The following is a 17,925-nucleotide window of genomic DNA, read 5'->3' as shown; positions in this document are numbered from 1 at the left end:
CGTAGTTTACTATACTTCATATCGAATGAGACAAATATCCCAGAAACGGAGTTCTGTGTGAAAGCATTTTCATTAAAAAAAATAATTCAATAAGTTGTTTGTGTTCTTTTACACTGTTGTTGAAAAAAATATCTCACGGTCGTTGTCAAAGGGGGGGACCCAACTCGTAGCTTTGGCCACCAGGGGGAGTCTGGGGGGGCAAGGCACCCCCTGCCCACACGCTCGTGACGCCGCTGTAGTTGACGTTTACATTTTCCCTCCGTGGCCAGGGTTCTTGCTCGCACACTTGTCGGTCAAGTCCTTCGCTGTAATCACGCACGCGCGCCCATGCTTAAGTGGTGTTGCTGCTGATGTTGGCTCCGCCGCTCGATACCTTTGTAAATAGACTTGAGCAGCGCTTCCACGTGGCAATTCGTAGACATGGAATGCCCGCTCGGTGGGAACGGAGATACAATGGCATGCAACCGCATTGGGGTGATGTTAACTACCGCGCCTGGTATACAGGAGGTCATGGGTTCGATCGCGACCCTGACGCCTGCTGCTGTATATTTGCAGTTTGCGTGTCTCTCTCCACCGTGGTCGCGTGGATTTTTCTCTGGGTCCCTCTGTTTTTCCCTTCCATATTTCGAATCAAAATCACGCGTTTTGGAGTATTTGGGTGCTATAAATTTCCGCGTGATAATACGCCGTTTCGTTGGAACTATCATTTGTGATAGCCAGGTCGCTTCTGAAAATGAGCTACACCACATAGCTCAGTGGGGCCTCCTTACCTGGTGAAATAAAAAATATTATTTTGTTTGTCTTCAACAAATTGCGCAATCGTACCTCCTATTTCATCGCCGAAGAAGGCATATGCCCACGAGCACGTTCATCTGGCGCGGCTGGTAGTGAAAACTTTTGTCATTGATGCCCATTTGTTTGAAATCATATAAACCTGAGATGCTTTTGACGGCTAGATTTGAAAGATATTTTTTTAAAACGCGTGTGCGTAACCCTGGGCTTGGCTGAGTTACCATAGCGAAGTCAAGTGGCAGAGGGTGGCTGGAAGGCAAGCAAAACACAAGCCCCTAAATATAACACATCTCTGAGGACCTCCTAGCCCTACTGTAAGGGCAACGAGAGGACGGGGAGGAGGAGGAGGGGACACGGACAAAGGGAAACTTCTCTGGGAGGCACGAATCTGCCTGCACCTCCTCCGATATTTGCTTTGCTTATTGCGTTACACATGGTAGTCACGTATGATACGTGCACACACACACAGGTACGTGTTTCGAATTACGTATGACATACATACACTTGAGTTTTTGAATAGAGTACAGCTAATGGTGTGCACATACTTGGCAATTTTATTTCACGCATTTACAAATGCACATGTTTATACATCCACCTTTACACGCACAGAGACACACTGACACTCATCTAACACAAGACACAACACGCGCATAGACACACTGACACATGCAAATCCCAGAACTGTTTACACAACACATAGACACACACACACACACGGATACAAACACTCACAGAACTGTGTACACTACACATACACAGATACATACAATCACAGAACTGTGTACACTACACATACACCGATACATACAATCACAGAACTGTGTACACTACACATACACCGGTACATACAATCACAGAACTGTGTACACTACACATACACAGATACATACAATCACAGAACTGTGTACACTACACATATACAGATACATACACTCACAGAACTGTGTACACTACACATACACCGATACATACAATCACAGAACAGCGCAAGACACACACAGACACAGTGACACGCATGGTCACGTGGCTTTGTACACAATAGACACTTGACACGTACAATCACAGGGGCCGTGCACAGCAAAGGCAAAGATCACCCGTGTAGCCTTTGTCAGACTGCTGGGGGCAAGTGATGTTAGCGAGCATCTCTGAAGGCCGGCACGACACACGGAGGAGGTGCGTGGTCAGCAACCACGCCCGCCCGCCTTTGTCTCCCCACTGGCGATGCACACACACCGCCCCGGGTACTCGTGCTGTGAGCGAGCAAGCACACTCGCACACGCGCACACACGCACACTCCCACACACGCGCACACACGCACACTCCCACACACACGCACACACGCACATTCACACACACACACGCGCACTCTCCCACACACGCACACTCCCACACTCCCACACACGCACACTCCCACACACGCACACTCCCACACACGCTCACGCACACTCGCACACGACACACCCCCGACACGCACACAGCGGCATGCGTGTCGGGGGTGCGGGCGGGGGAGAGGTAGTGCCCTCCCCGGCATTGCAATGCGCGAGTTATTCTCGTGCCCCGGGGCTCCCTCCGTCCCCTTTCCTTCCTCCACAGTCGCCAACTCCGCTAGAAGTGAGCGCGCGAGTGACAGACGATCGGACGCGCGACTTCACAAACGCGCGCGCCGCTCCCTCCCCTCTCTCTCTCTCTCGCACGATTGGCACGGTTGGCTACGTACGGCGCGAAAGAAGTTCAACATACGTCCTCACACTGTTGTAGGGACACAACCCCCGGAACCAGACACAGAGATGCCCTGCGCGTCGCACTCGAGTGAACGTGTTTAGACGGCGCATCACCATCCACTGCCTCCTACTAGCAGCAGCAGCAGGGCAAACAGGTAAAGGACCCCAGGTAAATCGTCGTCGCCCTTACACCCTTGCGTTGCTAAATGCACGTTAAGATTGCACGTGCACCGGCATTGTTTTTTGAATAGCTTTGGCCAGCGTAGCTTTAACTATTGCGTCGTGATGGTACAATGACAGTCGCTGCAAAGTGGCGCCTTTAGTTGTTGTTATTGTTTCCCCACCACAGATTAGCACGGTTGGCTACGTACGGTGCGAAAGAAGTTCAACATACGTACGCGAGGAGGAGGGGCTATGGTTGGTGTCGAGTGAAGCGTTACTGTAAAACCACAATGCCGGGCTGGAAGACGAAGCTGGGATCCTGCCTTCAGTTTCACCTGTTGGAGGGTGAGTGAGCGAGCGAGCGCGCAAGCTCTACTGTGGACTCGCTGTGTGCGCGTGTGTGTTGGGTTGTCTCAGTCTGTGTGTGTGTTCATTCATTCACGGGCAGGCAGGGTGGCGGTACAGTGGTGATAACACTCGTGGCTCACAGCACAGAAGGGAAGGGGCCCTGGGTTCGAATCCACACTCGGGCACCTTCCTGCGCTGGAGTGTTTAATGTTCTCTCGCCCCCCTGTTCTGCGTGCGGTTCCTCCGGATTATCCGGTTTTATCACATAGGTAAAAGCACATGTTAAAAAAATATCCCAATGCTGAAATACATCCTGCAAATGTCTAAATTCGGCTGACCCACAGCAGAAACATCGCCCACCCTAATGCAACAAACCCCCCCCCCCCCCCACAAAAAGGAGTCTTGGGACTCGGTCAAGGCTTTTCTGAGTAAACTGGCATCATACATAAAATAGCTGTCCCGTGTTTTTTACTGAATGTTTTGCTATATGCGTGGTTGTCTCCCTGAAGAAGGCAAACCAAGTAAATGGGCTCCGATCTGCTTTTATCGATTTTTGTTGCCTTATTTTTGGTTTAAACATAGTTTAAACATAGTTATTGAGCATAAGCACAAACATGCCTTTGGATGTGTTTTATCCAAATATTCAATTTGAATGGAATTAATGTGAACAGGCTGGATGCATTACATATCTCTATATTATACTGACAGGGTCCTCAAATATGGGAGGAGAGGGGAGATCCTGTACATTTTCTGGATTTTGGTCGAGTGTCAAAAAAATAATTCCAGCCTTTATCAATCCACTAATGGATGGAGGCCTTCCCAATACCATGTCGACCATGGGATTGTATTTTTCATCATACTTCACCACGCTGGTCAGTGCAGGTTGGCGAAGGGGGAGGAGTGGGTGTCAGGACAGAATCAGTGCAGACAGCACTTGAAACTGATGTTAGCTGTGGTCGGTTATTGAACTCGGGTCACCCCATTCACAACACCACTGCACCCACTTGATCAGGTCGCACTCATTACACACAAAGTGCCTGCCACAAATGAACCACGATGCCTTGCGAATCTCGTCAAGGAGCATAAACCATCACGCGAACTCCGGTCATCCTCGCAGCAGTGGATTTTGGCAAGACATCGGAAAAAGACGGTCATTGTATCGCGCACATTCAGATGTGCTTCTGTGGCCGTCTGGAAAACTCTTCCTTTTGACATTAGGAAGCCACTGGAGCTATGCACTTTTAAATCTAATTTCTTTAGAACTGATCATTTGTGTTTAGTTTGTTGTCCGTCCCCCACACCTCTGATTAGCACTGTTGGCTACTTACAGTGCGAAAGAAGTTCAACATATGTGGTATAATTGAGGATTGTATTCTCCCGTAAAAGGAAACTGGATAACCTGGAGGTGTCCCGCATACACGAGGAGATTTTCAAATATTTGTAGAGAAATTTCAATCAGCAAGTAGAACTCAGTGTTTATATGGCGACGTTCACACAAGGCCTCACGGCGCATCTGCTGCCACCAGTAGCCCGGCAGGTTGTTTCACGCGCCATGGACGTTCCCTCCAAAGCTCTAGATGACAACACGCGTTTTCCACCATGCTCTCTCATCTATTTGCAGCTCATTCAAACTCGAGTTGTCCAACTATCTTATGATGAATCCCAATCTGGATATGTAACCGTCATGTAGCTGTCTCTCCACAATAATTTTAAAACAACGTATTGACACAACCCATAGGCACCCACAGGCCTTCTTGGGAGTGCATAATTAGCAGCAGCGTTGATTCAGACACAAGAAAACTGTGCACTCGTTTCGACGTACGGTGTCTCGTCAGGTTTGCTTGAATGAATGCTGGCGAACTGCCAGACGTTATGGGCAAGACTCCAATCTTTAAGATTAGAATGCAAATCTGGGTACTTTATCTCGGCAACCCTCGACCAAACGTGGCTCATTTAAATTGCAACTGCCTTTAAAATGAACGGAGTGCATTCGCCTTTTAATGTCGCTCATTCCAACCCGGCTCATTTACATATGGTTGATGCAAATACAGGATCAGATTCCGGTCAGCCGTACGTGATACGATCGAAATTTGATTCATTTTAACGTGATTCGTTCAAAAGCCATTCATACGAAAAGCCATTAATTAGGTGTTTAATGACTCACCGTTTGAAATACAATGCATACGCGTGATATAGTTGTACGTGCATCAAATATGCATCAAATTATACATTATTTAGGATTTGTGCTAATTTCAGGCACATTATCCACCATGGGGTGGAGTGGTGCATTCTGGACGCCAATAACTCGACTTCAATGCCTGGCCCCGGACATCCTCACTGGACTTGCCTCCTATTAAGCCGGCATTGTGACAAATGGTAAAACAACCCCGTGACCAATATGGCATGGGGAGACCTACATCCAACGGGGGATCTGACACAGGGTTTAAAATGTATTTGCCTAAATTATTATCAATATTTCTAGCATTGCCTAAGCAATGCAGTAGATGAAGCAAGAAGTCTTGTTGGCAATTTCCTTTTCTTCAAAGTGCAATGCAGTGCCTTGAATTTCTATGCGCATGAAATGAGAATTCAATTGACACTGTCTGTTTTATGTTATGTTATAATATAACACAACGCTTGAGTTGCTTGGTGCCTAAATGCGACCACCTCATCTCAAAGATACTAATTTAACAGCACATGTCTTTTTTCGCGAACCAATAGTACAATTCATAAACGGTTTATTTTTCATTAGATCGTGTAGGTATAAAATACAGGGTGCTTCAAAAATATGTGAACACTTCCGAGAATTTGCAACAACACCACGAGAAATGTGTCTCCCGGCTCTGGAGACCACCAGGAGAAGATTCCAGGCAACGTGTTGACAATGATGGCGAACAAGTGGAGACACTTTGACTTTTTGAAGCTATTGACGTGACATTTGTTATCATGTTACAGTCTATTATCCGTTCTTTTCCCATTAAAAACGATAGTCCCATATAAGTGTTTAAACAATTTTGAAGCACCCTGTACTGTATATTTGTTTATTACCGATAATTCTCCAAGCGACGGAGCCAACCAAATCAAGTTGTCACGTGGGCAAATACGGCCAGGCGATTTGGGTTGTTTCTTTCAGCAAAGCGGAGTTTTGAAAAGCGAGCAAACATTTGGATAATTTATATCATCAAGATACTCGCCTATATTAAAACTTGATTTGATGGGCTCTGTCAGGTGGTTTAGAGTTATAGTTGACAAAAAGAAATCGACATTATACATGCACAAGCTAACCTTAAAACAAACCAATAATGAATCATCTCAAGCTGCTGCTGTCTGTTGCAAGCAAGCACTTCCTTTGTCTCACTCAATGCGCTCCAGCCACTTGAACACGCGTTACACTGGAATTGAGATGTTGTGCTTTCGCGTTGTTACTTTGCTACCATGAGTGGATCTTTTCCTTTGTCCTGGAGGTGGCTTCACAGCGGAGATATCGCCTGGCGTGCGGTGCATGCAAACCGACCAGGGATGACATTATCACACCTAATTAAGCTCACAGTACACGTGCGGATATTACCCGTATGCAACATATCGTCGGTTATATAAATGTATACGTTCACGTCAAATGCTTAGCTGGACTTACGCGTATCTGCGCGTCTTCCCTCGTCATCGTCACATTTACCATCGCTCCGCACGGCCTACACATTCCTTCGGGCCGGCCAGCCCTTTAGTCGTTCATTTATTCGCACATTTCCCGTCGGAAGGCGCCGACGCAAGTTTATGGACGGTCACGGTCGTTGTCGCTGGGCATCAATCACCGGTCGGCCGCTGTGGCACGGCTGAATGTGTAACACGCAGGAATAGGAGTGAAGTGGGGGGGGGGGCCTGCTTAATGGAGTATTTCTTGTAACGTACGAGGGGCTGCAATAGATCTCTGACGTGAGATCGGCCACAGAGCGCCGGATAGCGGCTTCTTCGAAGTGGGGAAACTGGGACGGGTGGGGGAGAGGACCTTGGGAGGAGGGATGGGGAAGGAGATGGGGGGGGGGCTATGGAAAGATGTAGGAGCCTTGGAGGTGAGTGGCTATCAGGGCTTTGCAAGACGAATGAGCCTTCTATATATAGTGGCCCCGGCCGCTTACACATGCCTCTTGTGCTGTACAGCCAATTGCAGAAGAACAATGATGTCTTTGTTGCGACGTATCGCTGGTGCATTGCGCTAAACTGTGGACAGATGTTCCCGACATGCGATCGCCGACTGCGTTTAAGGATGACGCAGTCCGCGACAGTGTTTGTTGTTGTGGGATCGTACCGAGAGATGGGGGAGAGGAGCCCACGGATTGGAGAACGTAATACACACAGGTTAAAGGCGTCAGTCCTTCGGCTGTTTTAGAAAAGTCAGTGGGAACTAGGGAAAGAGACGTCACTAGAAGGGGACGATGTTCTTGCCTGCAGGAATGTAGATGTTGCTTCAGGGCTGCGAACAAAGATCAGCACTGCCAAACACTTTGTCCGAGCAGGGAGACCCTTTGACTCTTTGAAAGTAATAAATGTAAATGAATGGGCATTGCTGCGCATTAATTCCATTGCGCATTGAACACTCTGCATGCACGACTTTGCTTTCACAATGTTGCACCGTATCACATGGCCGCCTGACCTTTCGTACTGAAATGCTAAATAAAAGCAATAACAAAAGGGGTCGCGTGACTTGTGTAGGAATCTGATGATCAATATCAAGCATTTAGTGTGAATGTGCTTTCCAAATCCCACCTTTTATTTCGTTTTAAATTGAAGTTCAAGTGTGAGCGGGGTCTGTCTGGTGTGGCTGGGGAAAATCATGACACGAAACAATGCTTCAACTATAATTGTCTTCCGATATTCACAAATTTGACACTTTTCACACAGTGATGTGCTCTAAAACCCCACGCACATTCGCTCACGTACGTATAGACCACAGTGGAAGCATTTAACTTTGTCCAGTCATCACCCATTCGTGGCACCGTGGTGCAACTCGTTTTGGGCGCCACGGTGGGGAGATGTTAACTACCTCGCCTGGTATACAGGCGGGCGTAGGTTCGACCCTGACGCCTGCTGTATATTTGGAGTTTGCATGTTCTCAACCTGGTCGCGTGGATTATTTTCCGGTTCCTCCGGTGTTTCCCTCCACATTTAAAATCAACGTACATTTAGAGTATTTGGCAGCTATAACATTCCACACGATAAGCAACATCTGTGTGTGTTATGTGATTCGGGTCTGGTAGGTAGCGGTTTTTTGTCCTGCAAACGGATTTAATTTTTGTTGTTGCAGACAAAGCATGCAATAGTCGTGTCACAAAACGTGTTTAGCGCAAGATATTACAAAGAGTATTGTAGGATTACCGTAAAAATAATGTTTGGTGTTTGAGTAGTACGGTTAAGTTGTTTTCTGTACACTTTAAAAAATATGTGGAGTGGTTCCCCCCCCAATTTACTTCAGTTGTATCTTGCACATCATATGATGAGATGAAGAATCCGTTTGGAAATCCCTCCAAAGGAGAGTGCACCATTTGTGCCAGAGAATTGTCCGTGGAAACAGATATTTTTTTCGCCACAGGACTTCTTAAAATCGTTCAATTGGCGTTGGTATTCGTTGCACAGTAGGGGACACACGTTCTTACCACCAGCTGAAGGAAACCTTAACTGCACGGTTCGGTTCCGTGAGTGAAGCACCCATTTGTAGTGGATGTGAAAAAACAATTTTCACTCCGGGTTAACATTTGTTTTTACTTCGGCGTTCTACATTTTGAAACAAGCGATACGTCTTTTTCAAATCTAAAATAACTGATGGGCTTTACAATCTCTGTGCCAAAAAAGTATTTGCTCCGCATGAACTCACTGTCTAACGATAAAAAAAATTTAAGTTATAGGTTTTTACAAGCAGTCGTTATTTGTTCACATTTTGTTTTAAGTGAAGGAGAGGTCGCCGGTTCGATTCCATCTCCCGGCGTGGCAGTTGAAACAATGGAGGCGAGTGTCTGCCCTGCAGTGCACGTGACCACACTACAGTGTGGTGTGGTAAAGCGTGGGTACTGGCCACTTCATCCATGATGTCTGACCAGCGTGGAAGAGTAGGCCAAATACCCTCTAACAGGGGCCTCACGAGAGCCCTCTCTCGTGAAAGCCCTTTTTGTCAGCCGTGGCGTGAGACAGACATTGCAGAGCTGTGCCTTTTGAATTTTCAACCGATTGCAGTGCTCACTGCACCAGGTAATGAAAGACAAAGATCACCCCGTAAAGCCTTCAACCGATTGTTGGGGCAAGTGCTGTTAGCGAGCACCTATGAAGGCCGGCACGGCACACGAGGGGGTGGTGTGGCCAGGGTCACGCCCGGTCACCTTTGTCTCCCCAGTGGCGATGATCACACACCGCACCAGGTACTCATTTGAGGCTGAGTCGACTTAGGGGAAGCCCATGGCCGGTTCAGATAATTGTCACTGTTTTCGGCGGCCATGAGCGGGAATCGTACTTGGATCTCCGGGTTCGTAGCGCAGCGCGCTAACCACTACACCACTGCTCCCCACCACGTTAATCATCATCGTAATATTGTGGTCAGCAAGAGCATCTGGTGGGAGGTTTATAGTGGATTTCTTGCGGAGAAAACGATCCCGGTGTCCAACGCTGGCTCATTCGGCAGAGGCAGACAGCGCCCGATGTGTAATTCATGTCGACATTCCAAACAAATCGGTGTTATCCTTAAATCGAGCGTTGTGTCTCTTGGGGAGAGATCATTGTGCTTCCAGTAACCACCTACTTGTGCTGCGTAGGTTTCGTTTATACCGTCCTGTGTTAATGTCTCTCCATTTTCAGGTTGTACGTTAATATCGTCATAATCTCTGGGTTCACAAACATACTCTTAGGTTTTTTCGGTAAAGTCACTTAGGTAAAAAAATTTAATTAAAATAAATAATAATAAAAATAGAAGAAATAAAATAAATAAAATATGTGATTTCTTATTTTATTTCTATTATTATTTATTCTATTTATTTATTTTTCCCCTACGTGACTTTACCGAAAACAACATAAGAGTATGAATCATTGCAGTTAAGAAAGCTTCAAATCTAGAATTCACTAACATGTATCGCACTTGGTTAATTTCACCATCTATTTGGGGGGGGGTCAAACATTGGGGTTCAATATGCAGATACTGTCCAGTATGTAGATGAACTGTGAATAACTCAACCAATAACAGATATACATTGCAATGTATATAAATACATGAACCCCCGCCCCCTCTGCTCTTTACACCTGATTGACTCACAAGTGACGACATCACATTTATCCAGTGCCGGATTATTTTAGTAGCAAAAGTAGCATATGCTGGACTTGCTCTATTACTATAGTACTATACTGCCTTCAAATTTTATGAACGACTGTGTGTTTAAGGTTAGCGATTTGTCGTATTATCTGGTTGTATAGCAAATGAAAAAAATACAATTACTTTACTATGCAAGTTTAAATTGTGTTTTTAATATTTATGTATTTTTTATGTAGGGCCCCTTCATAAAATTTGCTACAGGCCCCACACTAGCTTAATCTGGCAATGCATTTACCCCCCTCTATTTAAGACTCAAACAGGAGGAGGATTTCTCCACAACTCTGGCTGTCGCCTGATGAGGCTGCTTGTAATTACCGGCGAAACGTAGTACTCAAATTGTAGATGTTGTGGGTTTACTCTCCAACACTCCGGTGTGCTGAACAACGAATTGGCACGTTCTGTTTACGTGACAAACCTTACTAATTGGCTGTGCCGGGTGGGGGCAGGTTTCACGACACATTTACGCGATCTAGCCCAAAGGCAACCTCTATTATGGATTGCCCTGTATATTAATCGCATTTGGGTAAAGGCGCAGCCCTGCAATTGCCAGCTCACGCCACTGCTGCCGGGAAGTGCCTTCCAATGGAGCGGACTCTTCTGCGTTGACCGGGCAACGTTGGAAGAGCCATGCGTACCCACACTTTACCCCACCATACCCAACCTGCTAATCGACTTACTGTGTGGACCCATTTACAAAGGAAAACTTGCCCCATTGTTTCAACTGCGTACGCCAGGAGAGGGCATCTGAGCAGCGACCTCTAAAGCCCAGTGTGTGAACCCGGTACACCGCGGAAGCTCCCAGACAAACAAGGCGAGGTACAATTCATGAACGCAGTCGAATTCTCCTGAGCACCATTGAGTGTCCTCTTGAAGCCAGCGGTGTTCAGCTGGAGAAGCCCTGTGCAAATAGCGAATCGAATCCATTGGATCCCAGCTACTGAGGACCTGGCGAAGGTTGTCCCATGAAGGGGCGACACTGGTAAATGTCATGGAAAATTCAGGAGTTTAACCGCTGGCTCGGAAGGTCGGCAATTAAAACTTCTCCAAAGAAAAATCACTGAAGAGGAGTCGCGTAGCACGTGCTGCTCATGTGAAAAACTAGGTTGCAGCATGTGCTTGCATTCAAATTAAGGCCGGGTGAAAATAATGATCATTGACAGCACTTTGCTAATCCACTGCTGGATGAGAACCTCTCTGCACTGTTTTTGCCGTGAGGGTTGTTGGTCCATACTCCACCACATTGGTCAGTGTGTTCTGATCAAGGAGTGCCCAGGACCTGTTCATATATATGCCCACCACTCACGTTAGCCGAGGCCAGGAATCAAACTCGGGCGCCAGGTCCACAGTGCGGCCCTCTTAATATCTGCATCACCTGTCCAATAAACACCTGCTGTGCAGGAGGTGTTTATCCCTGAAGGAGGCTATAGCCAGAATGTGTCATACCCGTTCACCTATTCGTGTGTAAGCTTCACAGTGCATTCGCCTGTGGTGGCACACAGGCTCATCGCTCTGCATGTGGGCGTTAGCTTGCGCGTGGGCTTGCGGTGGCCCTGTGATGGATGATCTCCCGTCAACAATAATCTGTCATCGCTGGGTCCCTGCTCTCAATCTTGTTTGTTTTTCAGTGTCTCGGGGTAACAGAAAAAAAGTGTAACGGGCAGCTTTGTCACTTCTGAACGAATCGCAGAAAAATCTATTCCGCTAAACTGCAAGTTGTGATTTTTTTTAAAGCTCACATTGATCGTTTGCACAATCTCACTTTGCTGCTCTATAAGTGGTCCGAAAAGCGCCTCGGTGTGATGCCTGGCACTCTAAACCATCTCTCACAAATGACAAGCCACCATGAGCTCTTGTTACTGAGAGCCACAAGGAATGTCTTGGATCCACCAAACGTGAGACTACCGTACAAAAGTGTGCACATTTGCGGCCAGGCATTTGCCATTTGAGTTTCAGAACACATGGCTTAATTGATAAAAGAAAGAAATGTTTAAAATCTTCATATTCACCTTCCTTAACGTATATACATTTTTTACCAGGTTCTTTTTTCAAAAGCGACCTGGCTATCACAAATGATAGCTCAACGAAGTGGCTTATCGTGTGAAATTTAATATAAGCCAAATACCATTAACGGATGTTTATAAATGTGGAGGGAAAAATAGGAGAACCCGGAGAAAAATCCATGCGACCACGGGGAGCACATGCAAATTCCAAATATACAGGCATCACGGTCGGGATCGAATCCACGACCTCCTGTTTACCGGGCAAGGTAGTCAACATCTCACCACCGTGGGTGCCCCAGAGTGTTTCTGTAGCGGTTGTCAAAACAAAACAGCGTTGACACGATTTTCAAAATGAAACTTGAATTCATTCTGCTTCACGCGTTATTTTTCATGATGTAAACAAACTCACACATTCACATTTTTACAATAAAATAATTCCTCGGGTTCTTTGTTTCTACAAAAAGAACACCCACCCAATTTTACAAACTGCTGACAAGTTTGCAAAGCTTTGTTTTTCAGGAGTCACGATCACTGGTATCCAATTACAATGCAGTGGCCTACGCTTGAAACGTTGCTGTACTTCCAAACGATGATAACCACAATGTTCACGTGTATTACGTTTATTAAAGTAGGAAAACCTCAATTAGGTCTGAAGACACCATCTCACAATTAATGCATTCAGAATTATTGATTGGTTGAACAATTCCTTCATGGAAACAGCCTTTTTTTGGCTCTTAAGAGGGAAGAAAGACAAGAAAAAAATATCTTGGGGCAAGTGCTGTTAGCGAGCACCCACGAAGGCCAGCACTGTGGCACACAAAAGGCTGGGTGGTCAGCACCACACCCGGCTGCCTTTGTCTCCCTCGTGACAATGTTCGCACACTGCATGAGGTACTGATTTGAGGCTGAGTCGACCTAGGGATGCCATCGAACCAGTTCAGATATTCTCCATTGTTTATTGGTCGTTAGCGGGAATCAAACCCGGTCGCCAGGTTTAAGAGGAAACACACACATACACAGAGACACATGTGAGAAAGCAACACTACAGTCTTACACAAACATTTTATCAACACACGTGATTTACAGGCAACATCATGCCCTGCAGTGTGAAGGTCTCTGTAATCCAACGTGCCGGTCTACCTGCGTGCACCGCCACGCCTGGCGTCAGCGGCGTCTTCATTAGTTGGTTTTTCACCTCCGGGAGCGATAGCAACAAAAAAAACTGCATGGATTTTTTTCCCCCCCACAGCTCAAAGCGGGAAATGTATTTCTGCTCTGGGTTTGACGTCTTATTAATAAATAAGCGTCGCTCCCAATAATTCCTAGAACCACCCCATGCTTGCTGGCGACCACACACACAGCACTTCTGTCTGGGGCAGTGCTGTGGCAGATTTAGCAACTCTTAAAAATGAGAGGGCTGCTAAGTTAAAATTCCAGTCGAGGGTTAACTCAGCCCATTATTATTTCCAAGATCAATATAATGAGTGTTACTTTGTGTAAAGTCAGTCTGGAGTGTACACAGTGTAATTTAAACAGATTTAATAGGAGGTACGTGCTTGGAATAAAACTGAGGCGGAAAGAGGAACACAGGGATTATATCATATATTCAAGTTAAACCTATAAAATGTTACCAAGTAAGGCCCACTGAGCTATATAGCTATATTTCAGAAGCAACCTTTCCACAAATGATAGCTCAACAAAGTGGCTTATCGTGTAGAATTTTATAGGAGCCAAATACCGTAAATGCATGTTTCTAAATGTGGAGGGAAAACTGAAGGACCCAGATAAAAATCCCCATGACCACGGGGCGAATATACAAAGTCCAAATATACATTAGTCCGGGTCGGGATCGAACCCACGACCTCCTGTATACCAGGTGAGGTAGTTACCATCTCGCCACCGTGGTGCCCCAAGTTTAATTCACTGAGATGTTTGGTGAGTTTTTTTTTAGTGTTTGTGCGAAATGTACTGGACCTCCTGGAAAACCCCCATTGATCTGAGGGAAACAATTACTCTCACTCTACACAGATAGGTGAGAGAGACATTTCAAACAGGAATGTGGAATTTCTATTGCACCGGTTCAGGAATGCAAATGGAGATGAGCAGCATCCAATGTTCATTGGGGTGCCACGGTGGCGAGATGTTAACTTCCTCGCCTAGTATACAGGAGGTCGTGGGTTCAACCCAGACCCTGGCACCTGTATATTTGGAGTTGGAATGTTTCTCTCCGTAGTTGCATGGATTATTCTCCGGGTCCTCCGGTGTTTCCCTCCACATTTATAAACATCCGTTTAGAGTATTCGGCTGCTATAAATATCCACATGATCATAAGTCACTTAATTGGGCTATCATTTGTGGCCAGGTCACTTCTGAAAAATAGCTTAATTGCTCAGTGGGCCTTACCTGTGAAAAGAAAGATAGTTGAGTTTATTTCATGAATTTTGGCCAAGAGTAGAGAGGAGACTGGGTCTTCCATTGTGAGGATGTGGTGCTCGCCTGGCAGGCTATGGTGGATCAAACACACGTGGGTGTTTTCCAGCAAGACCTGTTAATAAATGAAGAACATTGACGGCTGTCCAACCATTCAATTGAATTGTCTGGCTGCCAAAAATAAGTGACGATGTTTGTAGGTTGTCGAGTTTCTTATGGGAGAATGATTGTTCTTCGTAGCAAAAGCTTCTAAGGAAAAAAAACACGTGTCAACAGTTTAACAGCAATGCTACTTGGCTCTAAACATGACACTTTGCTAATTGGTGAAAGCTGGGGAAAATATAATTGTTATTGCGTGGGCAATAATTAGCAGTGGTATTAATTTATTTGTTTTTTTGCAGAAATGTAAGACTCCTCCTGCCAGACCCTTTTGGAACCATCACATGGCACTGGGATTTTGAGACCTACGCTGGATGTGTGGCCTCGATTTGAATTATATATATATGATTGGACATTCATGTAAACATATTTACCCTTCTGTATATCCCAATAATTTATTGTGATTTTTCTACCCCAATGCAACTTGGTTTGATGATCATATTTTATCGTAAAAAAAAGAAACAAAATGATTTTAACAGACGCTGCGGGGTGCTCACTGCTGTTGACGAGCCCAAAACAATAGGGCACACAACAATAGGGCACAACAGTGGCCAGCTGTTAACTACCTCGCCTAGTATACAGGAGTTCATGGGTTCGATCCCGACCCTGACTCTTGTATATTTCCCCGTGGTCACGTGGATTTTTCTCCGGGTCTTCTGGTTTTTCTCTCCACATGTGTTTCGAGTCTTTGGCTGCTATAATTTTCCACGTGATAAGCCACTTCGTTGAGCTATCATTTGTGATGGGCAGGTCGCTTCTGAAAAAGAGCTATCTCAGTGGGCCTTACCTGGTCAAATTAAAAATAAATTGCTCATAGTTTAGTTTAGAGAATGAGAATATCACTTTTCTGGGGCCAGACCGTTCTCCCCGATCACTGCTAAATTGCCACAACTGGTAGGTTATTTTATGTATCCACTTAGGTGTGGTGATAGCTTGAGATGACCCACCAACCCGGGATTCAAGTGAATTCCCTTGCGATTGTGAGTCAATCGTTCTGCCAATGGTGCCAGCTGGCCAGATAGGATGCGCTCAGAATAAAGTCACGCTGTGCAAGGAGCCTCGTGAATATGTACGATTAAAATCGGGCTGCATCAGTGAAGCTAGCTCACGAATACAGGTTATTTCAAAACAGGGTTTTACTCTGCCAACTGGCACAGAAAGTCCTAGGTTGACTGGCCTTTGGGCAATACAATTGTTGTGAGTGAGTGACAGTCGAATTATGAATCAGAGTTTTAATAGAGTGTACATTTGGATGTGTGCGTGTGTGGCATTTACTTTGTAACTTGAACTTATTTTTCGCACCGTACGTAGCCAACCACGCTAATCGCAGGTGCTGAAGAGCGACTATGAAGGTGATAACGCAATCGGTGTCTACTATATAAAAGACTGCCAAAATGCATTTGTTAAATATGTTTTATATATATGTCAACAATATAAAACTTGTCTCTTGAAAATGTTCGACGTGTTTATAGTTATATCCGCGCGTATACGTAGCATGGCGTGCACAGTATAACCACTCTGTATGTCGCACGCGCAGACGGACGCTGTTATGGTCCGCATATCCACGCTTGCGGACTCTTCTCTCAGTGACAGCTGGGGGTAGAATTAGGGGTTGTTGACCCTTGAGTGTTTCACTCATAAAAAAAACACCGAGCCATGTTCCTCTTGGACTGAACTATTTTCGGAAATGTTGTTGCATGGGACAAAATGTTAGAGAGGCATATTTTACAGAGTATCATGAAGAAAAAAAATACATAGATTTTACAAAATACAGAGGCCCTCCCTGTTTACAGAATGACAGAATCGGGAACACACGTATTGGTTTTTAAAAAAATGTGTTACAGTTGTGTGCGCTGTCGTGCAGCATTCATCTTCATCCGCGATCAATCCACTGCTGGTTGAAGGCCTCCCCAAGCCGCCGCCGTCTCTCGTGGTTTTGTGATGGGACAATATAATCGTGCAGCTGCACTATGGGTGAGAAAATAAGCAGATGTCTGTTCATCTCTCCAGATACATATAAAATATATTGTTTGTTAGTCCATCGGCCTGCCGTGCTTGCGTTATCATGCAACGTTTGTTTAAGCAGTTCCGAGTTAAAATATTGTTTGTGGCTGACTGGTCAAATGAGTGCCACTCAATCTCAAGCCAAGTGGTTGTTCTATGGAGAGAATGGCCCCGCCATACCAAACGTGGTACTGCTGATGAGACACTGATTGTTGAAACCGTAAAGAGTTTATTTTTGTTGAACCGACAGTATGCTGAAAAGTATGCACTCCCAGAAGGCCATGTGTTTGATGGGATGTGTAGTTCAACAGGGGGGGGGGGGGGGGCGGATGTGTGAAGGAGGTCAATTGTCTACTCATGCAATGCTCTCCACAGTTATGTGGCCTGGCTCGCCATCGCTCATTTGGGGGATGAGAAACAGTGCCATCGCTTGGCATTCTCTAATGATGGTGACCTGCACTGGGCCAATTGTGTGCAGCCAGCAACATTGTCACGCAGGAGAAAGAGCCGTGCCACACACAAAGCGCACACAGCGACACAAATACACGCACCTGGTTTAACACGGGGGTTTTGCGGCGTGGAGTGATGGCACACTGCTTAGCGCGCCGTGCGTCGACCCTGGCAACCGGAATTTGATTCTGGACCACACTTAACGTGAATCGCAAGTGATATCGGAATCCAGACTACCCTCCTCCCCATTCAAGAATCCTTATTGACTCGGGAAATGAAGTATGGTTCAATCATTAAAAGCCCACGTGGCTGGCTGAAATGGCATAGGGAGGAGGCCTTTCATCCATTGGTGGATTGAGAATGGCTGGGATTTTTTATTTCCATTAACAACCACTGTGTACATAATAAAGGTTTTTATGGGTTCGATCGCGTAAATATGAATATGCTGTTAACCCACCACTGCCCGACACAGCCAATTAGTAAGGTTTTTCATGTAAATAAAACGTTCCAATTA

General features: G+C 45.8%; 1 protein-coding gene across 1 annotated transcript in view; it reads left to right on the top strand.

Annotated features, from left to right (window-relative positions):
• Positions 1-2,241: 2,241 nt before the first annotated feature.
• The window catches only part of LOC144721212 (glutamate receptor-interacting protein 1-like), a 338,853-nt gene continuing 323,169 nt past the window's right edge, over positions 2,242-17,925 (top strand). The window contains exons 1-2 of the mRNA XM_078598644.1: positions 2,242-2,668; positions 2,863-3,020. Of these exons, the coding sequence (XP_078454770.1) occupies positions 2,966-3,020 (55 nt within the window). The 5' untranslated portion in view covers positions 2,242-2,668; positions 2,863-2,965. The remainder of the gene's footprint in view (positions 2,669-2,862; positions 3,021-17,925) is intronic.

Source organism: Lampetra planeri, chromosome 11 (assembly GCF_965212315.1).
Source record: "Lampetra planeri chromosome 11, kcLamPlan1.2.h2, whole genome shotgun sequence".
Taxonomy (NCBI): Eukaryota; Metazoa; Chordata; class Hyperoartia; order Petromyzontiformes; family Petromyzontidae; genus Lampetra; species Lampetra planeri.
The sequence above is the reverse complement of the archived record's forward strand: the minus strand, read 5'-3'. Positions and strand labels throughout refer to the sequence as shown.